The 11,508-nt window shown below is 35.4% G+C and overlaps 1 protein-coding gene across 1 annotated transcript; it reads left to right on the forward strand.

Annotated features, from left to right (window-relative positions):
- The first annotated feature begins 7,937 nt into the window (after positions 1-7,937).
- Positions 7,938-9,168, forward strand: LOC21404958 (protein SENSITIVE TO PROTON RHIZOTOXICITY 1). The gene has a single exon (XM_010089307.2). It carries the CDS (start codon positions 8,047-8,049, stop codon positions 9,007-9,009), a length of 963 nt encoding a protein of 320 aa, XP_010087609.1. The 5' UTR covers positions 7,938-8,046; the 3' UTR covers positions 9,010-9,168.
- Positions 9,169-11,508: the final 2,340 nt, after the last annotated feature.

An 11,508-nucleotide genomic window follows, 5' to 3' on the forward strand; every position in this document is an offset into this window, starting at 1 on the left:
TCAATCGGCATTTCAACTATAAACAACAACAGACATAACAATTTATTAATGTGTTTAATTAATTTTAATTTTACTCTTAATTAACACAATTACGTTTTATTAATTAAAGTGTGTTAATGAACTTATTAAAATTCTGGTTTTCTAACTAAATTTCGGCAGCATAACGACTTATTTTTCATATAATCCAAAAATCAAAACCTGCAGAAAAACAACTTTAAAAGATTTCGGCACACCATAGCTGCAAGATGTGCCACCCAGAACAAGAATCATAAACATATACTAAATTTCAACAATATAATGAAATCATAATTCAAATATTGTCATCATAATCCCAAATTCATACAACTACTACAATTTTAAACTAAATAAATATAAAAAACTTACAAAGTTCAAACCCAATAAACGGGGGCTGAAAATAGAAGGATTACGTCAGAGGAACCGTGCAAACAAGGACGAATGTGAAAAATCAAACGCCTACTCAAACGCCTACATCAAATTAAAACATCAAACATAATTTTCAAACACCAAAATTAACATTTTATTAACATCTAGAGTAACATATAGACACAATGAGAGTTTAAAAAAATATTATGGGCTTGATCCACTTGTATAAAAAAAAGGGCTACAATAAAAAAACGCAAAAAAGAATGAATACTTTACTTTTTTATAGTTTTAAATTTGATACACAAACAAATTAATTGCTTATTCATAAAAAGTTTTGCATTAAGATTAATATTAAATGTTCTCATATGTCTCTCACATTGATATTCAATGAGAGTTTAATCTCAACAGAATTGTTACTAATTAATGAGTCATATGTTGATCTATATGATGCATATAAATAGAAAATATTAATCAATAAAGTTAAATTTAAATTAACGAATATGAAAATTTAAGCAATCACTCGAAAATATACGAAGATAATTATCTAAAGTGCGGTCTAATTTGACGAAGCTTAATAATTTATGAAATGCTACGACTACAAATTCTAGAAAAAAAAATGCTATGCTCTTCATGCTCGAATCTAGTTCCAAGTATAATCTAGTTCTAAGTATAATGCTTAGGAAATGATTCTAAGTTATAAGTATAATCTAGTTCTAAGTATAATGCTTAGGAAATAATTCTAAGTTCTACGTATAATCTAGTTCTAATAACAAGTTATTGTGAATGCAATTCGTCACCAGAATTATTTTAAGGAAAAAAAAACTCACCTCTATGCAATCCTGGCAAGGGCAGGGCGGCGGGACCGGGGCGGCGGGAGCAGGGCGGCAATGCGGCGGCGGCAGCAGGAAAGGGAAAGAAGAGAGAGAGAGAGAAGGGAAGAGAGAGAAAGAACGGAAGAGAGACAAGGGGAGAGAGGGAAGGGGAGGGCCGGCGGCGGCGGAAGGAGAGGGGAAGAAGAGAGATCCACTCGGAAGAGAGAGAGAGAAAGAAGGGAAGAGAGAGAAGGAGAGGCCGGCGGCGGGGGCGGCGGCGACGGGATGATGAGGCAGAGAGAGAGATATTGCAAGAGAGAGATTTTGCAGGAAAGAAAGAGAGAGAGCGTCGGGAGAAAATGAAGAAGAAGAAGATGGGTATATTAGGTCAGAGTTATTTGCGACGACATATTCGTCGCAAATAAATTTAAAATGTCGTCGCTAATCTAAAATATTTGCGACGACATTGTCGTCGCAAATTAATATAAATGTCGTCGCAAATACTAAAATATTTTCGACGATATTTTCTCGCCGCAAATATTTTAAAGTCGTCGCAACTAATGATTTTTTCTCGCGCCTACTTTATCGTCAAATCAGATTATTTGAGATGACAGTAAAACAATGTCGTCGCAAATAAGGTAAAACTATTTGTGACGATAAATGTCATCGCAAATAGTGACGACTTGTCGTCGCAAAAAAATGGATTACCTTGGCGCCAAAAATCCGCGCCATTGAAATTTGCGCACCAATATTATTTGCGACGACATTGAAGTTATTAGCGACGACATGGTTATTTTATTTAACGGTTGGTATTTGCGATGACATGTCGTCACAAATAGAGTATTATTTGCGACGACAAATATCGTCGCAAAAAATGTCGTCGCAAATGGGCTTAATTGTTGTAGTGAATGTTCTTGAATAATAACAATTGAATTCACTACTGGTGATTATCAACAAGCTACAACAGATGATCATCCGCTAGAAACGAATAGAACTGACACATGAAGAAGAATACCGGGAGTAACCTAAAATTCTTGAAAGGAAAAAGCCTAGCAAATGACAATAATGCTCGTCAATTTGAGCCAAACAGTTACTCAAGACTACCAAGAAACCAACACAGAGACCAATTAGAACAAAGAAATCATGAATTCAACCGAAATTGAGCAAAATCGATCAAGAATTACGAGTACCGGACGTCAAATTTTTCAAAGAGGCATCGCCGGAGAATTGATCTGGCTCTGAAGAAGGCCCGTCCAAGTGTTGGAGAGCTGGGCGACCATCTCTTCCAGAGCGTTCCAGAGAGCCTGAGAAGTGTCGGTCCCAATCGCGACGCCCAAAATCTCTACCCGCAAAGTCGAGAGAATCCAAGCATAGAGACACTGGTCCTGGCATTTCCAGGTCACGTAATCAGGATTCTCGCCCTCAGGAGCCACTGGACCGTTCTCTGCTGGGGCCACTGGACCGTCTCCCGCCGGAGCCACCGGATCGTTCTCCGCCGGAGCCACAAGATCGTTCTCCGCTAGAGCTATCGGATCGTTCGCCGCCGGACCGTCTTCCTCCGGAGCCACCGGACCGTTCTCAGCCGGATCCATAGGATCGCTCACCGCCGGAGCCACGGGGCCGTTCTCTTGCGCGATCGGAGGTTGATCTTGAAGGTACTTCGGCGGAGATGGATGAGTGCCGAAGATGAAGCCTTCGTAATTGAAGGCGCGAATGAGGGGAAGAACGGCGCACCTCCACGTCAAGTAGTTTCTGCCGTCTAGTCTGACGGGCGGAGAGTAGTTGAAGATGCTGAACATCGTGAAGTACGCCATGAAAGAAGTGTCGATCGGCAAGGAAGTGAAACGTAGAGAGAGAAAGTGAAGAGAGAGAGAGAGAGAGAGAGAGAGAGAGAGAGAGAGAGAGGTGAAGCAGAGAAATTGAAAGGAAATTTGAGCGCTAATGATCAAGTAAGGGACAGGTTTTAGCCTTTTATACAAGTGGAATTTTTTTCTTTTTTTTTCTTTTTCGACGAAAATTTAGTTGAATTATATTTTTACCGAAATTCGGTTTTCTTTTGAAATCCTTTATGAACTGCGTTGGTGGTTTTGGGGGATTTACATCGCGGCCCGAGAGGGTTACTGTCTCGCTCAACGTTTTTTAATTAAAAAAAATAATGAAAATTTTGTAATTTTATTTTTTAGCCCCCACTCCGATTGGTTATTTTTATGTGCCCGTTTAGTTTGATTATTCGAGTTTTTAATTTAAATTGATATGTGATTTTATGTGAGAGTTTTTTATTATAATAAAAATATTAGATGTGATTGTTTCTGAGAACTTTTTACTATAGTAAAACTCGAATCAGTAAAATGAACATGTGTGTACCTCCATTTTACATCACTTACCTATTGTGATATTACTTATGAGTCTTACTATATATGTATTTAGTAGCTGTTAAACAATACTATAAAATAAATGTACACCCAACTAAAGGTGGTAGACTGGATTTGCCGCTGGGTGGTTATGGTTTTGGGTTTTCTTTTTTTGGTTTTGTTTGGTGATATCTCATTTTTCATCCTTAAGTTTTTTTTTTTTAAATTCCATTTTTTTTTTTTTAGTGTATATGATTTAATCCCATTTTCTCTTTGACTACTTTATATACTGTATCATTCCCTGCACGGAGTCTTTAATCCCACTTTCTTAAATTTATTTTTTTTAATTTGTGCGTTTGGTTTCCATTTTTAAACTTGAATTTGTCTTCTTTTTTATTCTCCTATATAGGTCATTTGAATGCCATTCTTTTCGTTGCTGATAATTTTTTTGCTATTTTATTTTAGTGATGAATGTACAAGTGCAGAAAATTTTTCTTACACGCATCATTTTATTTTATTTATTTTTCATTTTTTCTATTTATGAACTGAGTTTAGAAATGCGACTGAAAGTAGATATCAAAATGATAGTCTGCAAGACATGTCGCTCTATTGGAAAGCTACATGTTATTTACAAAATATACAACCTACATGTCATTTAGAAAATATACAACGGGCTCTTATAAGCTAAATTAAGAGTATGTTTGGTAGGATAGATGGAGGTAGGGAAAGGGGTGGAGGGAGAGGTCTAATTTCTTGTTTGGTTGGAGGGAGAGGAGAGTGTGGAGGAAAAAATGGAGAATTTACTCTTAAGAGTGCATGAGTCTGGACATTTACCCCTTACTCTTGATAAATACTCTTTTATTAGTCTAATTATTTGACTAAAAAAGTTATGAATAAAGAGAAAAAAGTAAAAATTTTGACACACTTTTTATGGGTATTTGTCAAGATTACTCGAGGTGGAGGGGTGTGCTTTCCCTCATGGCCCACCAAATTGAATCGTTACATTGATGGAAGGATCCAAATAATCCATATACTTTTAACTTTAAAAGACTATTTTACCTTCTAATTAAATTATTCAAAAAAATTTAAATGGACAATATAGTAATTTAACAAAAAATTGTCATCTATCCTTTCAACTCCCCCTTTATCTTACAAAATAACATGAATCGGAATGTACCATAACACCTTTTCTCCCATTAGATGGTTTCTTACCTTTCTTCCACCTAGACTCGTGGCACACCAGACACTCATTCAAACACGCAATCATTCAATACAACACACAATCTTTCAAACACGCATGTATCTTCTCGTATTATATCCTCATAGAGCTTAACGCCTTCTTAGCCTCGTATATAGAACCTGACACTTGATTATTATCTGGAAGTGCATCTTTTAAAAATTCTAAGAATTCTGTGAAACTTGCATTTGACCGCCCACCAGACGCCTTCAAGTTCCACAATCTAATCAATCCAGACAATTTGATATATGTCTTACACCCATTATACAATGGTGTCTCCGAATCTTCCATCATCTTCTCGAATAACTCTGGTTGGTGCACAAATTCCTCCTCCATATCCTTAATCATTTCAACCATATTACTTCTATCTTCCTCATAATCAACATCAACGTCATTCCTCTCAATTCCCCTAATCGCTAAAGATGAACTTGGAACCTCTTCACTGTGTCATATCCATGTTTGATAAGTCCAATCAATGCCATATAGGAACAAATAGAATCGAAGATCTTGCATTGATTGTTTTCTAATGCAACCATGTTGCACACACGGGCAACGAATCATATTCCCTTTCGTTGTATTCTTTACAAAGGAAATAAATTCTTCAACCCCTTCCTTATATTCATTATTCAACCTATTTGTAAACATCCATTTCTTATCCATTGTTACACAAAAAACCAAACAATAATTATCTCACTTACCCAAACACATAAATCGTACAATTACTTAAAACAACAAATTAAACCCAACATCGATATTACTCAAAACCAGAAAACATAGACTAATTTCATCATCTACCTAACAAATTCAAGACAAAAAATAAAAACGCAACGTCTATATTACTCAAAATCACAAAACATAATCTAATTTTATCATCTACCTAACAAATTCAAGACAAACCCAATATCTATATTACTCAAAATTATAAAATATAAACAAAATTCATTATCTACATAACAAATTCAAGACAAACAATAAAAACTCAACACCCATATTACTCAAAACCACAAAACCTAAACAAATTTCATCATCTACATAACAAATTCAAGACAAAAACTAAAAATGCAACACCCTTATTACTCAAAATCACAAAACCTAAACTAATTTCATCATCAACATAAACAAATTTTATCAAACAATAAACACCTAACATCTATAATACTCAAACCCATAAAATCTAAGTTATCTTCTTCATTTTTTTTATCAAGTTTATACAAAAAAATGGGAAAATTAATGAAACTTACTTGATGTTCTTTGTGGATTTATGGCTCCTCCCGGATTTGTGGAGAAAACGGCGGCGAACGGAAGGAAGAAAGGGCCTATTTGGGGTGGCGGCGTTGTCTGTGCGGAAGCATTGGAAGAATAACTCAATGGGTGGGCATTTTGATTTTTGAGTGAATTTTCACGAAATAAAGTTTTTCTGAGTTAAAAATTATATTCAACGACGGTTTTAAGAAAAACCGTCGTTAAAGATACAAGTATTAGATGATGATTTTTTAAAAAACTATCGTCTATAATCGCCACGTCAACCACCATGTTTTTTATGGCACGTTTGATGACGATTTCGTATAAAATCATCGTCTAATTAACGACGTCAAATCAATAATTTTTGTAGTGTTAAGGGAAGTATGCTTAAATAATTGATTTTTAGTTGTTGTACTTAATTATTTATATTCTAATTAAATAATTGTTTGTAAGCTAGTTTATTAAATATTTATTGTAGAAATTGGCCAGTTTATTTTGCTGATTCGAGTTTAGATGTAATTTTATATGAGAGCTTTTTACTGTAGTAAAAAAGTTAGATGTGACTGTTTCTGAGAACTTTTTACTGTAGTAAAACTCAAATTCTAAACTCGAATCGGTAAAGTGAACGGGTGAGTGGTATGATCTAGCTTTTTAGCCTCTCTGGACAAACTCTCTACCCTTGCACGTTTGGGAACGCACTATAGCCTTGCTTGAAGCCGGCTCTCCTTATATTAAACATTTTCTTGGTATGATCTAGTCTTCAAATAGTTTAATATATTCTTAATAATTAATTAAAGGACGAATTGACATGATATTTTTTAACAACATTCATGGTGTTATTTCTTTAAATTACAAATTGAGAAATACTAGCATTAATTTTTATGTCGCTCTCTTTGTTACTCTCTGCTTTTATTATTTGACGTATGGTGTCTATTATCTCATTTTCTATTTAAATAATAATATATCATGTTATTGGAGTCCACTTATCAAATAGTAAAAGCTGAGAATGAAAAAAAGAGTGATAAAAAGAGTAGTGCTAGTATTTTTTTTATAAGTTAAAAGATCGGACGCATTATCTAAATTTTATAAGGATAATCAATAATTTTCCCTTTTTAAAAATAAATTCGACCACTTCTCTTTCTCTTATCTTGAAAATGTATAGTCGTCAATTTTATATAAAGGAGAAATAAGTAAATAGCTTTTCTGAAACAGTTTTAAAGTAAAATAACATATTTACTAGTAAAAAATTATTTTCTCCTAATACGTAATTATTTATTGATAATAAATTATTTACGCCGTAAATAATGATAAATATATTACTTACTTCAATAGTTTCAAAAACACGTTTTTATTTAAAGAAGCCGTTTAAAATATATGTTTTTTACGGTAATTAATGAACTTTTTTAAAAAAAACTTTGGGTGCATTTATATTGCTCTATTTGTGAAACTCTATTTTAACCGTTTGAGTTAACTTTTTAAACAGTTTGATTTAAAATAAGAACATTCTATATTGCGCATTGTAAATATTAAATGTGGACGCATCAAATGATTTAAAATTGAGAATTTTTTTAGTAATTTCTAAAAATATAGGTTATTAATAATTTTTTATTTTTCAACCGTTAAATTTATATTAAAATCAATCTGTTCTATATATTTTTTTAATATAATATAATGTTAGTTAAATTTAACAATTAAAAATTAAAACTACTATAAAACAGATTACTGAAAAAACTCCCATTAACAATAAAGTTTTTTGAGTAGTGAATTTCCTACCGTTTTTCCTTAGAAAAAAATAGTAGTAAATTTCCTACCATACAACTTCCCAAAATCTTTTTTTCTAAAAAAATCCTTATCTTGTAATTGGTCGTTTCCAATGTCCAGTCCTTTTTTGTCTTCTTTTGTTTGGCGGCTTTTTGGCTTATGTCCATCTTTCAACTTTCAACAAGTCAACACACGCACCAACTTCTTTCTTCTCTCATCAACAAACGCACTACCCCAGCTTCTTCTCTCCCTTCCAACGATGTCAAAGTCAAACTCCGGCCAATATTCCGATCCGACCGACCCGCTCGCCAACCTCCTCGCCGTCCAAACGAGGATGGATTCTCTACACCGCTTCCTATCCGAATCGATAAGCTTCAACTCTCCGATCAGTCATCATCAGATCGAATCAGTCTCCTCCGAGATCGCCTCCGCGATCCACGAAATCGTCGCCAACGGCACGGCTCTCCTCGCCCTTTCCCTAACCAAGCAGCTGCCGGTGGCGAATCAAGTGAAGGAGGAGGAAAACGACGGCGCCACCGCCGACGGCGGAGATTTCGAGGTCGTGGAGCTCGACGCGGCGGAGCTGCTGGCGGAGCACGTCCACTTCTGCGAGATCTGCGGGAAAGGATTCCGCCGTGACGCGAACCTACGGATGCACATGAGAGCGCACGGGAACCAGTTCAAGACAGCCGAGGCGCTCGCCAAACCCGGTCCGACCGGTCCGATCGGTTCCAACCGGACCATCCGGTTCTCATGCCCGCACAGCGGATGTAACCGGAACAAGGCGCACAGGAAGTTCCGGCCGCTGAAATCGGCGATCTGCGCGAAGAATCACTTCAAGAGGAGCCACTGTCCGAAGATGTTTTCCTGCAATCGGTGCGAAAAGAAGAAGTTCTCTGTTCTGGCGGATCTGAAGAATCACCTGAGGAGCTGTGGGACCGCGAAATGGCGGTGCTCGTGCGGGACCACGTTCTCGAGGAAGGACAAGCTGTTCGGCCACGTGGCGCTCTTTGAAGGCCATATGCCCGCCGTCGACGGCGAAGACGGTGGAGATAGGAAGGGAAAGGCCGTGAGTAGGGTCGGAGAGGATGAGGATGCTGATCGGATTTTAGGAGATGGAGGGTTTGATCCGAATTGTGACGAGGATGGAATTTTCGAGGGATTGCTTGATGGATTTGGGTCCATTGATGGCTTCTCTTTGCAGGACGTTTTAGGTATTTGATCTCTGATTTCACAGTTTTCTTTTTTTCTTTTTATTTATTAACAGGTCTGTATCTGAATACAGGGTCTCTTGTTTGTAATTCTTTTTGTTGTGCATATATAGGTGTATTTCATTTTTGTGACAGAATCTTTATCTTGCTGAGAATTTTCGTATATTGTTTTGTTCTTTTTTTTTTTTTTGGCCAATTTCCTTTGTAACTCTTCAATAAAATATTTTGCAGATTTTTATTTTTTCTCTTTTTTGGTAAACTTTTGCAGTTTTGTTTTTTGTTTTTTTGCTTGAAAAGTCATTTGCAGTTTTTGGGTGATGTTTTGTTCTTTCTTTTGCAATGGTGGTTGTATTTTTTGTATGTTGTGCACGTTTGTCATTATTGCTATTTGGATGGACTACCTTAGTAGCAATAAATCTTGAACTTATTGCAACACTTGTGCAATGGAGGCTGCATAATTGGATGCATATGGCTCACAGGAATAAAAATTAGCCAACTCAAGTGCTAGTAATATATATATTTTTTTTAATTTGGGGACGGGGATGCGAACTCATGATTTTATGATAGAGTCAGTGTGGAGTTATCATCAGACTATGAGTCGACTCAGTTCATTTTACCGATTTAAATTTTTATTTTTAAATTTTTATAATTAAAAGCTCTCAATAAACGTCATATTTAACTTTTTCTGTTACAGTTAAAAGTTCTCAATAAGCGTCATATTTAATTTTTTCTGTTACAGTTAAAAATTCTAAAAAAATATCATATTTTAGCTCGAATTAAATATTTGAATCCACGGAACGAACACACCTTATACTTACAATCACTTACAATCAAAAGTGTAGTAATATTTGATTAGCGAAAAAAGTGCGAATGATGATATTTGGAATTTTTTTCTCCTTTTATGAGCCGAAAGGGCAACAAGACTTCAGCTGCCACTTTTCTCTGTATTATACAACTTAACGAAATCTTCTGCAACAAGAAATTTTAAGGAGACACAGGGTCACCCGGATACACCCCACGAGAGTACCATAAGTATAATTTATCCAAGTTACTTGGCGCCAAGTATCACAGAAGCCGAAAGCTCTGAAAACATGCTAAATTAAAGGCCAACTCATGGTCTCGAACCCTTTCCGGATTTCCTGTTTTTAGGGACATGTTTCCTCCAAATCTCTCTTTTGTACAGCGTATTAACACCTTCAGTTTCCAAAGTCATGCAATCCTGAATTTGTCTTTAAAGAATGAACCGAACTGATTCTGAGAAACAATAACTCCAAGACTGTCAACAACAATGTTGGTAATAACTTTAAAAAGAGGATTACCAAGAACAATGGGATGAAAAACAACAATAGCCAAAGCATAACACAATGACATTAAACTTAAGATTACGAGAAATATGACCTGTGATCAACGATTGCTGAACAATGGGGTTTTCGTGAGCTCCGAGTTTTCGACATCTGTAACCAGGAGAGTCACCACAGAAGTAAGGATTGCATGCGACATCTAAACCTTCCTTTTAGACATCGCTTGTTGGGTGACGTCTAAAGTCCCCTTAACAATGCGCATTTAAAAAGACTTTAGACGTTGCTTACTGAACATGCGACATCTAAGGTACTGCTCAATTTTTTATTTAAAAGTCGTCCAGCTGTAGCCTCATATGCTTTATATACTTTCAATTCTTTAATCCACTATAGAAAAGAGAAAAGAAATCTTAAATTCATGTAACATAACTTATAACTTTTACAACAAGTAATCAAAGATTAAAAATAAAACGGTTCATAAGGTTCAGTCATACTACCAACGAAATAGAACCCATAAGAACGTCAAAAACAAACGGAAAAAAAAAATCATTAAATCTCGAGGGAAAAGTCAATTATGTTGCTAATATTTCATGCAATACTGGAATTGAACCCATTACATTTTCAGTGTACATTGATCCTGTTTAGAGCTCTACTTGCACAAAAATTAAAGTTACTCTCTAGTGTCTCATTTTATTTGTAGGTCATAAACTGAAAAAAAAAATTAAAAAAAAAATAAACTGAGTAGTCACAACATGAAAAAAAATCTTAACACCAACCCTATGGATGGACAACAGGATTAAAATCAGATAACTTAGTCGTTCTAATTTAATGAGCCAATCAAGGCATTATATAGTATTTTTCTTCTTTCTTTACTTTTTCGCTTAAAAAAAACAACATACATGAGCGAAAAAGTAAAGAAAGAAGAAAATACTATACAATGCCTTCATTGGCTAATTAAATTGGAATAACTAAGGCCTGTTTGTTTCCTTTCTCGTTTTCATTTTTTACGATTTTCGAGAATGAAAAATGAAAACGAGTAAAAAAACGCGTTTGGCGTTAAAATTTTGAAAAATTAAAAACAAAAAAGTTCTTGTCATTATATGAAAATCTGAAAACGATTTATAATCGTTTTCATTCTTCCGTTTTTGTTTTCTCTCTTCAGCAACTTCACGCGACCGTGCTACTGCACGCCCTCCGCCCCCGTCTCCGACT

The sequence above is a fragment of the Morus notabilis genome, unplaced genomic scaffold (assembly GCF_000414095.1).
Source record: "Morus notabilis unplaced genomic scaffold, ASM41409v2 Scaffold697, whole genome shotgun sequence".
In the NCBI taxonomy this organism is placed as follows: domain Eukaryota; kingdom Viridiplantae; phylum Streptophyta; class Magnoliopsida; order Rosales; family Moraceae; genus Morus; species Morus notabilis.

What these genes read in the sequence shown, in the direction of transcription:
- LOC21404958 (XM_010089307.2), top strand. Translation starts at nt 8,047, where the DNA reads ATGTCAAAGTCAAACTCCGGCCAATATTCCGATCCGACCGACCCGCTC.